The 20,123-nt window shown below is 41.2% G+C and overlaps 1 protein-coding gene across 1 annotated transcript; it reads right to left on the bottom strand.

Moving 5' to 3' along the window:
* Window positions 1–772: 772 nt before the first annotated feature.
* LOC143279369 (glutathione S-transferase LANCL1-like) lies at window positions 773–19,830 on the bottom strand. Its single transcript, XM_076583393.1, has 9 exons — window positions 19,582–19,830; window positions 18,443–18,560; window positions 15,767–15,986; window positions 13,001–13,145; window positions 9,755–9,895; window positions 6,845–7,027; window positions 5,635–5,811; window positions 4,168–4,240; window positions 773–1,754 (listed from the first exon to the last, which is right to left on the bottom strand). Exons 1-9 carry the CDS (start codon window positions 19,663–19,665, stop codon window positions 1,678–1,680), a joined length of 1,218 nt encoding a protein of 405 aa, XP_076439508.1. The 5' UTR covers window positions 19,666–19,830; the 3' UTR covers window positions 773–1,677.
* Between the last annotated feature and the right edge of the window lie 293 nt (window positions 19,831–20,123).

Raw genomic sequence — 20,123 nt, 5'->3', positions numbered from 1 at the left:
TCTGGACGCCAGTCATTTGGATGAGACGATAAACCGAGGTACAATGTACAGCATGCACTTTGCACATGTAAAAGAACGCACAGCAACAAAAGGAATGCCCCTAGCCAAATTCTCTAGAAAAATCCACTTCGATAGGAAAACAAATAAAAATCGACAGGCAGGAAAGAAATAGATAAAAATGGGTGGTGCTCTCAGTGTAGCGATGTGCTCTCCCTGGGGAGAGTAGCTCGAATTTTATGCAGAGAGATCTGTTGTGACAAAAAAGAGTAATACAATGAAACACAATTCCATGAGGAAGAAAATATAGATAGAAAAAAAAATGAACTGCTCTCTATGAATTGGTTCATGCAGTTAATGTCTTAGCTTTTTCTTCAAATTCTGCTCAGTCTGGCCATCACAATCAATGCTATAATAGTATAAACATTGCTATGACAACCCTCTGAAAAATTTTCTGGATAAATCCTTAGTTTATGTGCTTGAAAACAACAACACCTTTTGTTGTGTTCACTATGAATATGTTGTTGGGTTTAAAGGAAAATGATAAAACTGGTTAGCGAAAGACATGGTAAAATAGGTGCTGAATAAATTACAATGTATGATGTGTACAGGGAGAGTGAATAATAAAAACACAACTGAGATGTTTGGAAAAATTGGATGGAAGAGAGAGAGACAGAGACAGAGACAGAACCATGTACACTGACCAGGCAATAGTTCCATTGAGAGATGGCAACGCTGCCACATCATAATCAGTACAACAAAACAGGACAATAAATAAAATTAAAAAAGCTTTAAGTTTAATGTCGTGAATTTTTCACAGTTCACAAGCACTAAAACTCCAAGTATTTAGTGATATCTTTCAGGTTGTACACATAATGACTCCTTGTACAATGTCTGTGGCAAGTAAAGAATAAATCAAAATGAAGAAAAAAACCAAAAAAAAAACCCACACACATCCCCCCCTTCTCCAATATTTTAATGAGTCCTATTTTTTTTTTATTTACACGATGGGTTATTGCAGAATTATCATCTTCCCCGAAACATCAGTTGATTTTCAAAGCCAACCCATTTTTCCAGCAGACTGGGAGATTCAGTAATTTTTTTTCCCTGTACTGTCCTGTATTGTATTGTATTGTTCTTTTGTCAGAACACATTTCTCTGTGCACGTCTGTATTTTCTTGATGTTACAAGAATCACTGCTATAAAAATGAGGAATTCCCCTGAAAAACATACAATCGTTATGCCCGGCAGTTTGTAACTCGCAGACAAACATTTTTCTTCACTCATGATGCCTGAAATACCTGGACACAGACTACTCTGTAAACTGTATAGTTTGCAACAACAAAAAAAAGAAAAAAAAAAAAGAAGTAAAACCACCCAGATTGCTAGCAGAAGCCAAAACAGTATGCACACACTGTCTTTTCCTGGAGTCTCTTGACCATTCCGGAAATGGAAACCAGTAACAAACAATGGCACCAAGAGTGAATGATTTTAAAGCTGACATTTCTGGCCACAGAGTCGCGCAACTGTCAACAGCAGAAAGTGAGTTTGTCAGATCTGCCACAGGACTTGAAAAATGCAAGTTTGCACTGGAAGCTGAAGGACATATTCGTACTTGAACGCAAGTTTGCACCGGAAGCTGAACAACATGGTATCGTGCGCGAGACGTAACACCCGTGTTCAGTACTCATAGGCAGGGAACCTGGCCTTCATTGGATCCAACAAGTCGCACAGGAAATAGATGGTTCCTGCCATCCCTGCACATCACAACAGCAACTTTGAAAGAAAGTAGTGACAGCTGATGTGTTTGTGTCCGTGAAGAGTGTGTGTGAGCATGTATTGCCCGGTGTAAATTTTTGTGTGTTAAAATTTTTGCATATTTTCTTTTAAGAACTTCACAGTATTTGAATTAAAGTGGTTATGTAGTGTTTTTATTCAAGTGATAACTTGATGTGACAGCATTGTGCACAAGTGCATTGGGTCATGCTGCTGTCAGGCATCCGCCTAGCAGATGTGGTGTAGCGTATATGGATTTGTCCGAACGCAGTGACACCACCTTGAGAAACTGAAACTGTGCACAAGAATGTGCATGTCATGTGGGGGTGAGGGAGGAGTGTGGGAAGTACATGAATGTGTGTGTGTGTGTGTGTGTGTGTGTGTGTGCGCGCGTGCGTGCGTGCTGTCGTACTATATGTTCCACGTAAATGACCTTATACTTTCATTTCAAGCGTTTCCGGTTTTTCACTATTTCATCACTTCATGTCAATGGTGGACACCTTATTTAGCTGGTTAAAGGCTGAGACTGAGTTCCAAAAATACAAGTGTGCGCACTAGGAAGTGTGTTGTGTGAATATCTGTGCATGCAAAACACAGGTGGATGGGGGTGGGATAAGTGTGACTGTCTTGTGTTTATTATTTTGTCAGTATCAGTATCAGTAGCTCAAGGAGGTGTCACTGCGTTCAGACAAATCCATATACGCTATGCCACATCTGCCAAGCAGATGCCTGACCAGCAGCATAATCCAACGCGCTTAGACAGGCCTTGAGAAAAAAAAGAGAAAAAAAAGGATAATAACAATAATAATAATAATCATAATAATAATGATGATAATAATAATAATAATAATAGTAATAAATAAAAATAAAATAAAAAGACAATAAAGATGATAAATAAGCAAATAAATGTAAAACATGCAGACACACATTCACACATACACACACACACATGCATAACAGATATGCAACAAACATGCAGTTTCACAGATATGAAAGCACAAACAAATACACATAAACATACATGAGCCCCGACACACACACTCACACACACACACTATCTCCCATATTACACTATTCTTTTGTGCATTGTAGGATAAGTGTGACAGTCTTTGTCTTTGTTCTTTTGTGCTTTTATGTGCTTGCAAATAATTTTTTTCTTATTTCAATGCACCATAATCTGAAGTCTATCACAACTCGACTTTATAAAGCTGGTGAAATAAATGTTCGTCACAAGACAATGCTGTAAAGTCATGTCAAAAACACTGTCAAAACTCACTCCTGGTAGAGAGTCTGTATCCTGCATCTTTGCACACCTTCACTTCTTGAATGGCTTTTGTCAAAAATTTGGCATGATCTGTCACCAAACTTATACACACACCCTGCTCTTCAATCTCTTGAAAACCTTTTCCACTCCCATCCCAAACACACAAACACTGGGGAACAAACACATACACACACTCTCTTAGAATAAAACATCCAAAGCCAGTGCTTACGCCGCATGACAACTAATAAGCACACCGATCACAACAAACTTTCCTCAGTATCTATAAATTTCAGGCTTAATGATTTCTCTGCCAACTGGTGTTATCACAAAAAACCTGCTCATTGAAAACCCCTAACTCCATTTTCTTTTCTTTTTGGATACTTGTTTTTATTTAGCAAAAAGAATCAGTGCCCAACAAATAATATGTATTTGCAGTGTTGTTTCATGATAACTTGACACAATTAGCTAACAATTGGAATCTGTTTACAACTATCAGATCACCTTTACCATGTATCAACTTTGTAACAATGGTGCTGTTGTAGCTCTCTGTTGTCTCCTGTGAACTATGTCATCTGACGGTCAAATGTGTGCAGCCAGTTGGGAATCGAGGTGTCATATTATAAGTGAAAATGTTTTTTCTTCTTCTGTGAAAATACCCTTGCTAACTATTACCATGCTTGTGTAATATGTGTCTTGTCACAGGAAAATTGTCATGGTGATGATGCTGAAGAGAAAATATAACCTTCATTGCAAGGGGGGGAAAAAAACAAAAACAAACAAAAAAACTTACCTCAGTATCTATAACTATGGATCTAAAATCAGACCATGTTTTTATAAATCTTCAACGAACACAAACATGGCCCATGAGTGTGTGCAAGCCGCCGTTTTTTCTGTGATTTTTAGACGCGAGTGGCTGATGACTAAATGTCATTTCAATACCACTTGCGCATACCAATTTCTTCCATCTAAAGTCAATAAGGGACCTCGAGTCTTGAAAATGAAAACTGATGTATGTCAGCATGTATAAAATAGCTAACAGACTTTTTTGCAAATAATTGTCTGTCATCTGAACCATGCAGCAGGAATGCACACACACACACACACACACACAAACACAAATCCCCAATCACCTTCAAACAAGGAAAAGGGGGTGTCAGGAATCCTGCAGCCATGCTGCCCATACTGAAAGCACCACTCTGCAAACTGCAACAAACACAATCATGACGACATATTGTGACTCCTCAACTGCACACAGGCCAAACTGTAACATAGCAGTTCCACCAGCTACACACGTCTTATCTCATTTACCCATTTCCTGCCCACACTTCTCTAGACAAAAGAAAAAAAATCTTGCAAGCATGGAAACATTCTGAAATGTTAAACTGCAGAACGTTCAAACAAGAAAAACACAATCTTTTTAACAATTATTTCCACTGTTTTCTTGGATGTTCAACCCCAGAATGTTCAAACATGAAAATAAGATTTTTTTTTAAACACATACTTCAAGCTGTTTCATTAGGCATAAATTTCTCAAACTGATTTAATAATAATAATGGTACTTATAAAGCACTGAATCTTGTGCCAAAGCGATCCTTCACACCAGTCATTCACATGGAGAAACGGAAGACAAGGAAGAGGCAGGGAAGGGAGGCTATTTTGGGAAGAGGTGGGTTTTAAGGCCAGACTTGAAAGAGCTCAGTGTGGAAACTTGACAAAGCAAAAGAGGAAGTTCATTCCAAATGCAAGGCCCAGAGACAGAGAAAGAACGGCGGCCAACAGTAGAGTGTTTGAACCTGGGTATGCGTAAACAGAGTGGATCCGAAGCCAGCCGTAGTGGATTTAACTCACTCGTGACGACAAGTTTTCTCCCTTGCTTTGACGGCCCATTTGTAAGGGTTTGGAAAATAATTACAAAAAATACAAAATACTGTGTAAGAAAATGACACTTTCAGAACTGGTTTATTACGTGTTGATCTATTACATATTAAAAAAAATCAAATTTCTTATCTTATTTTTACAGTTTTGCCATATGTAGAAAATACTGCCAATTTTTCACCCCGAATCACCATACCCATGCTCGCTTTCTGCATTAAATTCGCTTTCTTCTTCGTCATCATCCACCTCTTCAATGTCCGACCCTTCAGTTTGTAGCATTTCAAGTACTTCGGCAACCCTAAAACATTGCCGTCACTGCCTTGTTCTATTCACAACATTCTGAGAAGAGCCCACTTTGCTAACAGGCTGGCACGCGAGCAAATGACCGGTCAGTGACTTTGTCAGCGTGTGTGCGAGACAGGCCACACATCCCAGGCTGATCAGTCATACTGTTCGATTGTGGAGTGACCCAGAATAGCGCACTCTGCTTGGCTAATCACAAAATCACATGTACGGCGCATGATGGAATTTTACTTTCGGAGAATGCTATTCCATTCCTTCGTCCGAATCCGAATCCGTTTTGTGTAGGAATGCGTGAGCATTCCTTCGTCCGGAGCGAGTTAACTCATTCATTTTCCTACACGGCAACACATTTTTCTTTTACAAACTTACTGAGTGCTTCCTCTGACATACACATATATAGTTCCCTCACTGTTCTTTACCTTGCAGGCTCTGTACAGGTACTTCTGGTCCTGGGTGAGGCGGAACAGCGCCAGAAAGGCGTACGCGTTGCCGGCGGCTCCGTGGCACAGTCCGTAGCCTTTCTTCAGCAGCCCTCGCTGCCAGGTGACGTCACAGCACCGCTCGGCCGCCTCCAGGTAACGGCGGTCATTATACACCTGAGGGTGCGCAAAACACGACTAAAAAAAAAAACCACACCATGCAGAAACCTAACAGAGAAACCCTAACAGGTGTAAGCAAAACACTGCTAAAAAAAACACCATGCATAAACCTATCTATGTGGAGTGATGGCCTAGAGGTAATGCGTCCACCTAGGAAGCGAGAGAATCTGAGTGCGCTGGTTCGAATCATGGCTCAGCTGCCAATATTTTCTCCTCCTCCACTAGACCTTGAGTGGTGGTCTGGACACTAGTCATTCGGATGAGACGATAAACCAAGGTCCCGTGTGCATCATGCACTTAGCACACGTAAAAGAACCCACGGCAACAAAAGGGTAGTTCCTGGCAAAATTCTGTAGAAAAAGCCACTTTGATAGGAAAAACAAATACAACTGCACGCAGGAAAAAAACACAACAAAACAGTGGGTGGCGCTGTAGTGTAGTGACGCGCTCTCCCTGGGGAGAGCAGCCCAAATTTCACACAGAGAAATCTGTTGTGATAAAAATAAATACAAATACAAATACAAAATACAAAACATGACTTAAAAAAACACCAAGCCAAAACCTAACCGGTGTAAGCAAAACACGACTTAAAAAAAAGTGCAAACACTTTTCTTTTAAATATCTCACAAATTCTGACCAAAGAGATTGTACATGGTTACATTCCTATAGATGGTGCAGAATTGTGGTTTTTTAATCCCTGCAAAAATTATACTTATTATCTGGGAGTATTCCCATCTTCATCAGCACAGAATCTGTCACAAGAATATGATGATTAATTTTCATTTGGAGCAATTTTAATCTATCTCTTTTTCTTCAAAACTTTGTCTAAAACTTTTTTTTTTCCCTTTTTCCAAACGAATTTTGTTGAAAGAGCACAGGCACCTGAAAACAGCCATTTATATACATATATACATACTCAACAAGAAGCCAGTGACAGACAATAAATTCATACTGCAGCAGGAATCACACGCGTGTTCAAACCACGACAGGCTCTCGCTCTTGTTCTGATGACCCTGACCCCGACCCTGACCTGATAAGCCAGGGCCCACATGGATGCCCAGCCGGGAGCCCCGTGACACCAGTGCACCAGGCGGTCGTCCTGCTCGCCGATGACCGGCGGGAAGTTGCCCGAGGGCAGCTGCAGCGTCAGCAGGTAGTCCAGGGAGGGGCGCACCAGCTCCAGGATCTGTGGCCTCACCTGGGGGTCCTTTATCTGCCAGAAAAATGGAGAGGGGAGGGGGAAATAAACAACAGTTTACTGAAAAAAAACGACAAACTTTTGTGACTGCAACCCCCCACTCCTCTCTACCTCTCTCCCTGAACGAAGCTTTTACTCTCGTAACGAAGAAAGGATACGAGGTTGTGTTGGCCTGGGTTCCTGGACATGTTGGCATTCGTGGTAACGAAAGGGCAGACCAGCTGGCCAAGAACGCTGTAAAGGAAGAATTATCAAGATCCTTCGTACCATACACAGACATGAAGCAGAAGGTGAACACTTATGTTAAGGATCTTTGGCAAGAGGAGTGGAACACCCAGACGGACAACAAGCTGTTCCAAATCTGTCCAGACCTAAAAGAGACCCTCCCATCGGAGGTGAAGAACAGAAAGGAAGAGTCTGTGCTGTGCAGACTGTGTGCGGGGCACACTTTTTTTTTTTTTACTCATTCTAACTTGTTGAAAGGGGAAGAGGCCTCTCAATGTATTCCCTGTGATGAGCCTCTCACCGTGAAACACGTGCTCCTTGACTGTTGGGATCTGCATGATGTTAGACACAGACATTACACAGCGGTTTCTCTGAAGACTTTGTTTCGTAATGTCCTTTGTGGGCGCTGATGGACTTCTTGAAAGAAGTGAACATTTTTAATCAGATTTGAAGGTTTTAAACGATGGAAGGTTTTTTAAAACTTTGAGTGGAAAGTTTGAAACCGGTGACTTGTTTTTATTGTGTGTTTTTCTGTTTGTTTTTTGTTGTTGTTTTTTTAACCCTTGTAGTAGGTATTAATGTGGCAATAGCCTTTAGATGGCCTTAGTGGTCGGCGAGGCTCTAAGCACCATAATTTGATTTGACCTCTCTCCCCTCCCTTCACAACCCCGTCAAAAATGTGAGCAAAACACTGGTGTTATTCCTGTCAAAAATATGAGTGAAACATTGATACTTTGGTGTTATTCTGCTATTTTATACATATATATTTCTCATCCGCAACCCCAAGTGTTCAACAGGAAAGATAATCGCTGTCTGTATATCTATCACTGCGTATCAATTATATCTACTGGAGAATCATTCGTGAAGCATAACCTATCTCCTCTTTCTTAGTGTCACTGAGCTGCAATACATCAGTTGCTATCTTTGTATACCACCTGTCATATCAGAAAATAAGATTTCAACCTTGAGTGACTGGTTTTGATCAGATGTAGCATGAAATGGGGATGAAAAAAAAAGAAGAGTTTTTTAAATTGACTTATATGGATGCTTAAACAGTGCATATCTTTCCTCGAGTCAGACACAAAGCTGTAAGCGCTTTACAAACACAGCATCATTTGCACAACAGGCTGCTTGGCTAGCCAACTGACATCTGCTTTTAGGTGCTCATCATTCGTTTCCTGTGTCATTCAGTTAGGTTACAGTCACACACACACACACACACACACAAAACACACACACACAGAGCTTTTAGGTGCTCATCATTCATTTCCTGTGTCATTCAGTTAGGTTAGTCACACACACACACACACACACACACACACAAAACACACACACACACAGAGCTTTTAGGTGCTCATCATTCATTTCCTGTGTCATTCAGTTAGGTTACAGTCACACACACACACAAACACACACAGAGCATTTAGGTGCTCATTATTCATTTCCTGTGTCATTCAGTTAGGTTCCAGTCACACACACACACACACACACACACACACACTCATGATTAACCCCTCGACTACTGCTGACCAGTATGCTCGTCATGAAAAGGCTGTCACCTCACTGAGCTCAGACAGGGCTAATAGGCCAGGATGTCTGTCACCACTCTTGTCTCTGGACTCTGTTCTCAAGGGATCGTATCAATACAACCTATGGCCAGCAGAATAAAAAAAAAGTATACTTTGAGTCAGTACACACAAGGAAGGTAATGCATTTACAACCCATGCCACGCTCGTCTCCCTTCACTACGGTTCAGCAGCACTGGGGTTAATCATTTCAGCGCTTCTTCCTGTTCCAAAAAGTGTCATTCTATACCCGTCATTTCAACTGGCAAAACATCCTTCTCTCTCTCTCTCTCTCTCTATATATATATATATATCACTTTCTGATCTTCCTTACTGCCATTTTTTTTCTTTCTTCCTCACACACACACAGAATACATCCCCAAAAGCAGAGTGTGGCTGCCTACATGGCGGGCTAAAAACGGTTATATACGTAAAAGCCCACTCATGTACATATACGAGTAAACGTGGGAGTTGCAGCCCACGAACACAGCAGAAGAAGAAGAAGAAGATATACAGAATACAAAATATATACAGTATACCTCATTATTTTCGATAAGAGAAATCAACATGCTCACACCGTGCGTGCGCGCGCGCGCGCACACACACACACACACAGAGTATTACCAGAAGAAGTCTGTAGAAGATTCCTGCTAGACGGTTACAACCCCTGAATAATATTCTTTGAACCAGTTATGCATCAATCTCCAATTAAGAGAATTTCATCTGCACACCGGCACACACACACACACACACAAACACACACACACAGAGAATTCCCAGGAGCAGCGTGCAGAAGATTCCAGCTAGACCATGAGCAGCCCCCAGATAATCATATTCTATGTACCACCAGTGATGTACTCTCCAATAAGTGAGTTCGATGTAATCTCCAATATAAGAACTTCATTTGTATACACCCACACACACACACCCACACCCCCACACACAGAATTACCAGGAGCAGCGTGTAGAAGATTCCAGCCAGACCGTGAGCAGCCCCCAGATAATATTCTTTGTACCAGCGGTACATCAACGGACACGGCCAACCTTTCTTCTTGGACAGCTCTCGGCCTGAAGACAGAATGGCCTTGGCTACCTGGAAAGGCCAGAGTTTTCAATATCAGTATATCATTTAAAAAAAAAATTTTTTTAATAAATATTTTTTATTCAAGTTTAATATTTAATACATACAACCAGACATACAAAACTAATATTTGAAATTAATAATATTTGTTATTGTGCATTACTTAAACTGTAAATCAGGAAAACAACAACACAACACTGTTTTTATCCAGACAGAAAACAGAAATAATTTTTTTTTAAAAGTCTATGCACTGCATAAAACAAGTAAATAAATGAAAGGAAAATGAAAATAAATAAAAGAACAAACGTTACATTCATGGTTGTCTTTCCTCCTCCTCGTTGCCGTCAATCATTTTATGTATGGGTACCATTTTCTAGAAAATGCTATGGACATCATTTCCATCGAGTGTTGGTTTTATATATGTTTCTTATGTCTGTTATGAAGTACTTTATACATGGTTTGATTTTATTTATTCTGCATTTATAAATGAAATGTTTCGCCACTAGAATGATTGTAATGTCATCATTTCCAAATAATACTAACTCTACATTATATTATATATCATTTTTTTGTTTTTGTCCCTGGTGCTTGAGTTGTGAGTGATGTTACAGTGTTTTGGAAACAGTTTTTTTGGGTTTTTATTTTTTTTTTTTTTGTGAGTTGTATTTTAATATCTCTTAATAATACTTCTCTGTTTTATTCATATCACATTTTGTTAAATACGCTTGGAGCCGCATGGTGAGTGCTATTTAAATGCATGTCATTATTATTATTATTCATTTATTCATTTATTTTTCTTTTAAAGGGAAATCAGACATTTTCGTCATCAGGGATGGCTGGTCTATACTGAGACCATCCTTATTTTGTTGTGTCTGTAGTGTATCTTGTATATGGTTACGGCCATTCTTGTCCATTAATGATTCAAAGCCAGTTGACTATTTGCTGTTGTATGTTTCTGTATGTCTGTGGGTTTTCTCCTCGAGTTTTCTGTCATTTGTCTCTTGTCCTTCGGCTTCGTCGCCTTTTTATCTTCCGACTTCATCTTCAGAACTGCTGCTCGTTTATTATTATTATTATTATCATCATTATTATTATTATATTATTATCATCGTTATCATCATTATTATTATCATCATTATCATTATAGGGCCCAACACTCGGCTTATATCACAGATTGACATAAGTTTACAGTTTACATTTGGGCCAAAAGCAAAGTGAGAGCTGTATTATCAATGGTTTCTCCAGTCAATGGGAAACCATTTACAGCTTAGTCTTTTGTGAAGGACTATGACTCTCAAACTAGGAGGCAAACTTGTACTGGCTCTTAGTGCTGCAGCCTTGTGGGCTAGTTGGCCTTTGGGAACCATCCCAACGCCGACTGTCCTAAAACCCTCTTGGCCGAGAGAGTGGGGATGTACTTGGGCAAGACACTCTCCGCTATAATCAAATTCTGACTATCATATATTATTATTATTATCATCATCATTATTATTCTATGGGGGCTAGTTGGCCTTTCGGGATCATCCCAATGCCAAACACCCTCCTGGCCAAGGAGAGTGGGGATGTCAACTGGGCAAGACACTCTCCACTGTAATCAAACTCCAGCCCAGTCAGTCAAGGACAGTAGTCACCTCCTCCACTATTCTGTGGGTCAAAGTGGGATACAAGACTTTTCATACCTACACATTTTACTGTAATCATCAGTGAAGTTGTCTCCACTGCTGACCTGCGGGTCAAAGCTGGGATACAGGACTATCATACATACACATACACATGCGGAGTGATGGCCTGGACGTAACACGTCCGCCTAGGAAGTGAGAGAATCTGAGCGTGCTGGTTCGAATCATGGCTCAGCCGCCGATATTTTCTCCCCCTCCACTAGACCTTTTGAGTGGTGGTCTGGACACTTGTCATTCAGATGAGATGATAAACCGAGGTCCCGTGTACAGCATGCTCTTAGCGCACGTAAAAGAACCCACGGCAACAAAAGGGTTGTTCCTGGCAAAATTCTGTAGAAAAATCCACTTCGATAAGAAAAACAAATAAAACTACATGCAGGAAAAAAAATTTTTTAAATGGGTGGCGCTGTAGTGTAGCGGCGTGCTCTCCCTGGGGAGAGCAGCCCGAATTTCACACAGAGAAATCTGTTGTGATAAAAAAACAGAAATACAAATACAAATTACTGTTATCGTCTGTGCAGTTGCCTACTCTGCTGATCTGCTGGTCATAGAGGGATACAGGACTGTCACACATACATTTGTTAATCATTTACTATTTGTTAATCATTTCATCTCCTGGCCTCATTATTTGTTAATTTCCAGTTAAAAAACCACCGAGGCAACCATGTGTTTGTTCTGTATTGTCCATGTGTTCTGTGTGGCTTGTTCAGGATTAAAGAGGCTATGCCAGTCTTGAATAAAAGCTAATTTGCGTTCGCACATTTCTTCTGTCTTTGCTGCTGTGTGCACATGTCAGATGATCGGTATAAGGACAGGCCCGGCACTTCCTTTTTTTTTTGAGGAAGTGTCTGGGTTTGTTACAATGTACCTTTTATTCACCTGTGTGCTAGCTGAATCGGTAGCGTAAGCAGCACTGTCCTGAAGTTATGTACCTTGTGAATGGAGAGAGTTACCACTCTTTACTATTTGTTAATCATTTCATCTCAATCAAATCAAATCAAAAACACTTTATTAATCCACATGGAAATTAAGTTGTGCAATCACAGGCTCGTTCTAAACGCTAGCATAAAATCATCATGCGCAACATAAGAAGAGATTAAAACTAGTCAAATAAGAATTCCCAATAGCTGACTATAGCCTCACCCCGCCTCCGCATACACACATACTCATGTTAAGACAATAGGGTATTGCACAACAATATTTACAAATGAAAACATCCAACAAAAAAAGGGTATATATTACTAAAAATGACATGCGCGCACGCACGCACGCACACACACACACACACACACACACACGTTAAGGCCATAAGGTATTGTACAACAATACATTAATAAAAACATCAAGGGAATAAACCGTATATATATATATGGCCTCATTATTTGTTAATTTTGTCACACACATACACATTCTACTGTCGTCACCAGGCTGCTGGTACCTTGCCAATGGCTTGTGCCGAGATGGCCTGCTCACCCAGGTGTGACTGAACGAACATGACGGCAGCCAGGTAGCCAGCCCTCCCATACAGGTGTTCATCAGGAATGCCTGGGTCCTTCACCACCTGTGTGTGCATGCTCTCCAGCCTGGGGGGGTGGGTGAGGGGCAGGGTGGGGGTTGGGGCGGGGGGGAGGGAGGGAGGGGCGCAAACAACAGAAAAAAAAAGACAAACAGCGCAAAGGCATTACATCACTTTCATGGAGATGAGGTGCCTTCACAAGATACTGAACAATCAGATCCACGAGACCGACGACACCCAGCTTCTAAAACATGCTACTGAGAACCGGTAAATGTCCAAATCAGCCTGGAGTAAAAATTAAAAAAAAATTAAAAAAAGTCCAAGTGTGAGCTTGAAGACTCTAAGTGGAACTGGGTTACATGAGTTTTTCTTGAGAATTATAACCTTCATTGAAAGGAGGGGTGGGGGGGTGTGGGGTGGGAGAAAGAAGCAGAAGAAAAAAAAAAAGCTGAGCTTTTACTTCACATTCGAATCTCTTTTCCGACGGGCGCAATAGCCGATTGGTTAAAGTGTTGGACTTTCAATCTGAGGGTCCCGGGTTCGAATCTCGGTGACAGCGCCTGGTGGGTAAAGGGTGGAGATTTTTCCGATCTCCCAGGTCAACATATGTGCAGACCTGCTAAAGCCTGAACCCCCTTCGTGTGTATACGCAAGCAAAAGATCAAATACGCATGTTAAAGATCCTGTAATCCATGTCAGTGTTCGGTGGGTTATGGAAACAAGTACATACCCAGCATGCACATCCCCGAAAGCGGAGTATGGATGCCTACATGGCGGGGTAAAAACGCTCATACACATAAAAGCCCACTCGTGTATATACAAGTGAACGTGGGAGTTGCAGCCCATGAACAAAGAAGAAGAAGAATCTCTTTTCCTATTCCCCCCTCCCCTTCTCTCACCCCCCAGAAAGAAGAGTACGCAAAAACTTAACCCCCAGCTGCATTGCTTAAAAAACATGAACAGAGGCTAAAAAAAAAAAAAAAAATTCATCAGTAATACACTGTTTGAGCATTTCTTTAAAAAGAATGTGAAGACATCCGTCACATAATTTATTATGACCGTACTGTCTCAAGAAATATTTATTTATTTATTAAGATGTCTTACTACAGCGCATATTCTTGAAGCTCTATGCACTTTACAACATCATGTCATTGCCAACATTGTCTGTTGCGGGTTTCCATGACACTTTTCATTTCTCTTTTCCTGTCCATTTGCAGGTAACCCTGTGTAACAACCACAGCAGAAAGATGTTGATGAATGAATGTAGGATTTGTGGAATGGATGTGTGAGAGATGGGGAATTAAAAAAATTGTTGAAAAAAAAAAGACTTAACTCCTTGATTGCTGCTGATGAGTATTCTCATCAGTGACTGGCTGTCACCTCACTGAGATAAGACAGAACTTGCAGGTCAGGATGTCAGTGAAGGGCTGTCACCTCACTGAGATAAGACAGAACTTACAGGTCAGGATGTCAGTGAAGGGCTGTCGCCTCACTGAGTTAAGACAGAACTTGAAGGTCAGGATGTCAGTGAAGGGCTGTCACCTCACTGAGATAAGACAGAGCTTACAGGTCAAGATGTCAGTGAAAGGCTGTCACCTCAGTGAGATAAGACAGAATTTGAAGGTCAGGATGTCAGTGAAGGGCTGTCACCTCACTGAGATAAGACAGAGCTTACAGGTCAGGATGTCAGTGAAAGGCTGTCACCTCACTGAGATAAGACAGAGCTTACAGGTCAGGATGTCAGTGACAGGCTGTCACCTCACTGAGATAAGACAGAACTTGCAGGTCAGGATGCCAGTCACCACTCTAAATTTTTGGTCTTCTTCTTCCTCTGAGCTCTACATTATATTAGTTTAGTAAAATCATATACACCACTTAAGAACACACACACACACACACACACACACACACACACACACACACACAAAGTAAAAGTGCATTTATAATTCACGCCATACTGATCTCTTTTCACCTAAGGCTCAACACCTGATGGGTTAACTCACTCCGGACGATGGAAGGTGTTCCTGATGTAAGGTAGGGTTCCGGACGACAGAACGCTATAGCAGTTTTGACAATCAAAAATTTTTCCACGCTTTCCTCATGGGGTAGCATAAAAATTGCAGCAACACTGGGCATTGCAAACGTGTCAAGGGTCAAATGGAAAGTTTCTTTGTAAGGTTCCGTAACCATACACACGCTGGCCAACCACTGACTTTGGTACCCTACATGACAAGCTAATCTGCATACGTATTGAAAATGGCGTCGCAGACGATACAAGTGTACATTTTTTAAGCAAAAAAGATCACGACAGTGGCTTTTTACTGCTGCTGAAGTGATTGAAATGCTTCAAACTGAAGGTTTCAAAATCGACGAGGATGATGAAGACGTTGAATAAAGTATCTGCAGTGAAGAAAGCTACCAGCAAGAAGGTATTGACAGTGACTCAGTTTCTGAGGGCTGTGAAGAAAGGGAGGGGGATGGGCGTACACACGACGTGAGGAGAGGGGTCAGTGGGTGAAGCACTGGGAGTTTCATTCAGTTACTTTGTGTTTTGTGATTTTTGTGATTTTTTTTTCCTAACCCTAACGAATGGGTCGTCTGCGGGGGAAAGCAAGGGAGAAAACTATCCGTCTGGAGTGAGTTAAAGAAAATACCAACCGCAAAATACAAATTCACAGACATAAATACCTGTCCACACATTCCTTGCTCTTCTTCATGTCTCCTACTCTGGCACAAAGCACAGCGCCGATGGCCAGAATGCCGGCATCCCCACACAGGAACGTGTACACGTCAGATCCCAGGTGCTTCAACGACGGCTGCAGGTGAGCGACTGCTGTTTCCAGGTAGGTCTGACGGTTGGCGTCCTCTGGCAAGTTGTCATAGAGATGCAGGTACAGCATGGCAATACCTGCCAACATGAATAGCAATACATGTGCGGAGTGATGGCCTAGAGCTAACGCGTCCGCCTAGGAAGCCAGAGAATCTGAGCGCGCTGGTTCGAATCATGGCTCAGCCGCCAATATTTTCTCCCCCTCCACTGGACCTTGAGTAGTGGTCTGGACCCTAGTCATTCGGATGAGACGATAAACCGAGGTCCATGTGTAGCATGCACTTAGCGCATGTAAAAGAACCCACGGCAAAAAAAAAAAAGGGTTGTTCCTGGCAAAATTCTGTAGAAAAATCCACTTCGACAGGAAAAACAAATAAAACTGCACACAGAAAAATTTAAAAAAAAAAAAGAAAAATAAAGGGGGGGGGGGGGGGGGTTGGCACTCTCAGTGTAGCGACGTGATCTCTCTGGGGGAGAGCAGCCCAAATTTCACACAGAAAAAATAAAAATACAAATATGCATCAACGGAGGGCGCCACGGCAAGGGTAGGTAAAGCAGAGGAGTTCTGATCCAGTGTTTCCGGTGATTAGGGTTCGAAGCCCTTGTTTCCGGCACGGCGTTGTGTCCTTGGGGAAGGCACTTCGCTCCTGTTTTCCTCACTCCACCCATGTGTGAACAGGTGCCTGACTTCAGCTGGGGAAAGTTTATAACACTGGAAGGAAAGGACTGGCCCCCCGCCTTCCTTTACCGAGACATGAATCTACTGCTCTGATGGCCGTAAACGGCTGCGGGACCTTCAACCTATATGTTAATTAATGCATGTGTGCATGTGCCTAAAGAGTGGTACAAACATTTGCACAAGTATGTGCGATACATACAATGCATACAAGCGCACACAAGCAGACAGAGAAGACTATGACACATGTGCACAGAAAATAACCACACCCATATGTACACATAGAAGACACGCACACACACACACACACACACACACACATACACAGATGTGCTTACCAGCTGAGGCTACACACACGCACACACACACACAAGCATACTCACACACACACACATTCACACACATGCATACACAGGCGTGCTTACCAGCTGAGGCTACACACACACACACACACACATATACACACATTCACACACATACACACATACATAGGTGTGCTTACCAGCTGAGGCTAGTAAAATTTCATGCAGACAGTGCAAAAACTGTTCCCCCAACACCCCTTGCATGTTGAATCACTATTTGTTCCATAAAGTATCTCCACAGTTTGCCAATTTTTATAGTACTCTACATGAAGCAGCATGCTATCTACTGGCATATAATATACTGACACACTGTAAACTACATTGTAAATGCCCAGTAACTAGTAAACACCACCACCACACCTTTTTGTGTTTACAAAAAATGTGCATCAGAAAAAACAACAACAGTAAGCGCCCAACCCCACATTAAAAAAAAAGGAGAAAATTGTCACAAACTACTATTGATAATTCAGCTTGCTATCTGTGATTGTATTGCTTTACAAAGCAGTGCACATTAAGACCTAGAGATTTATTAAGAACAGAACGACTGCATGAGATGCTGATGTGTCATTGAAAAACGAAAGTCAGAGCATGACATTACTCTATCCATGATGCAGTGTCTTATTTCAGTGGCTGTATGTATTGTTCTCAACCCAAACCCAGCCAGTACTATAGGTTGAGGACCCCACATATGGTTAAAAACCCAGTAAATGCCCACCCCCAAATGTTTGGCAGGTGAAATTTGTGGGGATGGACGCTAACAATTAACTTTTTGGACATGCATTGGCGCTTCGGCGCCGGTGCTCTGCCCGCTCAGAATGACATGCTGTAGTGTGGGATTCGGCGGACTGCAGAATTTTTTTTTCATACACTCAGCAGTGTTTAATTAAAGGGAAACTAATCAGGCTGTCTTGAGGGATCACTCATCAGTCTAGGAAAAACTGAGTTATTTCCCCTTGACCGTTAACTGCATGAAAGGCTTTTTTTCTAGACTTTTCTGGACTGGGTGAGAGGTCGATCTTTGCGTAACCAACCAATGTTGTTATCTTCTATTTTATTTTTTTTAACAGTTTGTTGTGTAACATTCGACTTCAAACTGATTCATGAGAATCAGGGAACCTTACTGTGTGAGAAAATCATCTTATGCTGCCTTGTGGATTAGCTGATGGATATGACATGCCTGGTGGGTACAGCATACCTATTTTTCAAATTTTTTTTGTTTTTCAGTATTTAGTGACATAGTTTAAAATATTTAAAAAAATATTTAGCAGCATTTAATGAGAAAACTGTTTTAAATTGTTAAAAGAAGAGATGGTAAACTTTCTAGTGATATATAATTTGTACGTCTTTGTCTCTGTGTGAAAGTGTGTTGAAATTTTTAGATATGTCCAAATTTGCTCGTCACAGTAAAACTACATGCACTATTTAACTACATCTCCATAGAGTTAAGGTAGCTTACACAGTAACATCTGAGAGACTCAGTATCAGCATTAAATTACCTGTGTGTCCTGTGTACACAGAACTGTCATTTTTCCTGGTCTGCTGTACACCTCTCTGCAGCTGTGACAGCAGGTTCTGAATGCAGCCCTTTATTTCCGTGCTGAAGTTTGCATCCAGCTGTAAAAGTAAAGGTCAAAGCTTTGTGAATCAATAATAAGAATATGGTTAAACATCAATAGCATCAACACTGGGGTAATAAATTATATCCACTTTGAATTTAAAACTGATCATGAACTGCATTTCGGTAATGTTAAGATCATGAATCTTTTTCTTTGTATTTTCAGGAAAATTCTGTGTATTTGATGTTCACCTGAGCACAGACCAATCTCACTTAGCTATTGCATTGCCTGAAATTTTCTGCCTCAGTGCTGGAAAAGGCACATTCTTTATGTAGCATTATACTGTAGTTAGTATATCTCTTCCCATCTTTTTATGAGTCAAAACAGATCAGTTGTGTGAAACAACAGGTCATTCACATCCGCAGAAGCAACAGAAGCAGACATTGTTTGTTTATTTGTAGAAAAAACAACAACCCCCCCCCCCCCCCCCAAAAAAAAAAACACCCCGAACAACCCCCAAAACAAAACAAACAAACAACAACAAAAAAACACAAAAAAACCCAAACAAACAAACAACACACACGCAAAGACACCACCATTCCGAAAATATGTCTGTGTAGAATTTGATGATCTAGTAATTCATGCTTTTAGCTCTGCTTGCATATGTAATAAGGTAAGCTAAACAAAAATTTCTCTTTTTCCACCCTTTCCAAATTTCATGTCAATACATTGTAGTCAAGAGACATAAGAGTAAGACAATTCCTTGTTATCTGTGATAAAATGCAAACTACGATTCCCTAGTTGTTACCAGGTACCATGCACCTCCATCTCTGAGCATTTTCTGTGATCTCTAACTAGATATTAAAAAATGAAACAAGTGAAATACTGACCCGAAAGAAGAAAAAAAAAATTGTTGACGTCCAACCTCTCGATTTCGGGTGGGTAATAAGACTGAAAGAGATGTCAGCTGTTCTGAACAAATACAACATACTGTCGAGTAGATCACTCCCCCCTCCCCCCTGCTTTCTTATTTTGTGTATTTTTTTTTATCAAGTCTTCATTACGCGCAGAATAAATACCTTGAACTTGCCGTCTGCTTTCACCGCAAACTGTTCCCCGCTGTAGTCGGGGAACGGGTTGGGAAATGCCCTGCTGCTGCTCATTGTGCGAACTGCCACACCGCTTATGCACCACTTGCAATAAAGTTGCACTACTGCACTGCAGTATGCACGGTGGCACAGAACGATTTTGTTGAGCAGACCAATGTTTTTGGTCGGTTGGTATGCTGGTAAGAGAAAGTAGACCAGTCCGATGCCCACTGAAACAGTTTTCGGAGAGCTTAGAGTTATCACCTCTTGATTGGCTCAGGGGAGAATAGTCCTGTCGAAACAGTCGACAGTCTGCCGAAACAAACGCAAGAAGATTAGCGTCCCTTCGGTAATGCCCTTTATACCATGATTACGAACTTGTAAAATAGATATGATTTTGTAACTTAAAGTCCGGCACGGGGTATGATATGTGGCGTAGGCTACTGCATTGAGCAAATGAACTCATTGTCATTATGCCTGATCTGACCCATGGGCACATGCTGATATTGGACACCAGTTTTTTTTGTTTTTTT

The sequence above is a fragment of the Babylonia areolata genome, chromosome 2, assembly GCF_041734735.1.
Source record: "Babylonia areolata isolate BAREFJ2019XMU chromosome 2, ASM4173473v1, whole genome shotgun sequence".
NCBI classification, from domain to species: Eukaryota; Metazoa; Mollusca; class Gastropoda; order Neogastropoda; family Buccinidae; genus Babylonia; species Babylonia areolata.
Note: the sequence above shows the minus strand (reverse complement) of the source record. Positions and strands in the feature narration are given on the sequence as shown.

Bases quoted from the DNA above. Each gene is read 5' to 3' on its own strand.
- LOC143279369 (XM_076583393.1), bottom strand. From the start codon at position 19,665: ATGAGCAGCAGCAGGGCATTTCCCAACCCGTTCCCCGACTACAGCGGG. The intron at 15,987-18,442 runs GTAATTTAATGC...TCATGTTGGCAG, and splicing joins TGTGTACACAGGACACACAG to GTATTGCCATGCTGTACCTG. The intron at 1,755-4,167 runs GTGATTGGGGAT...TGTGATGTGCAG, and splicing joins CCCCTTTTCCTTGTTTGAAG to GGATGGCAGGAACCATCTAT.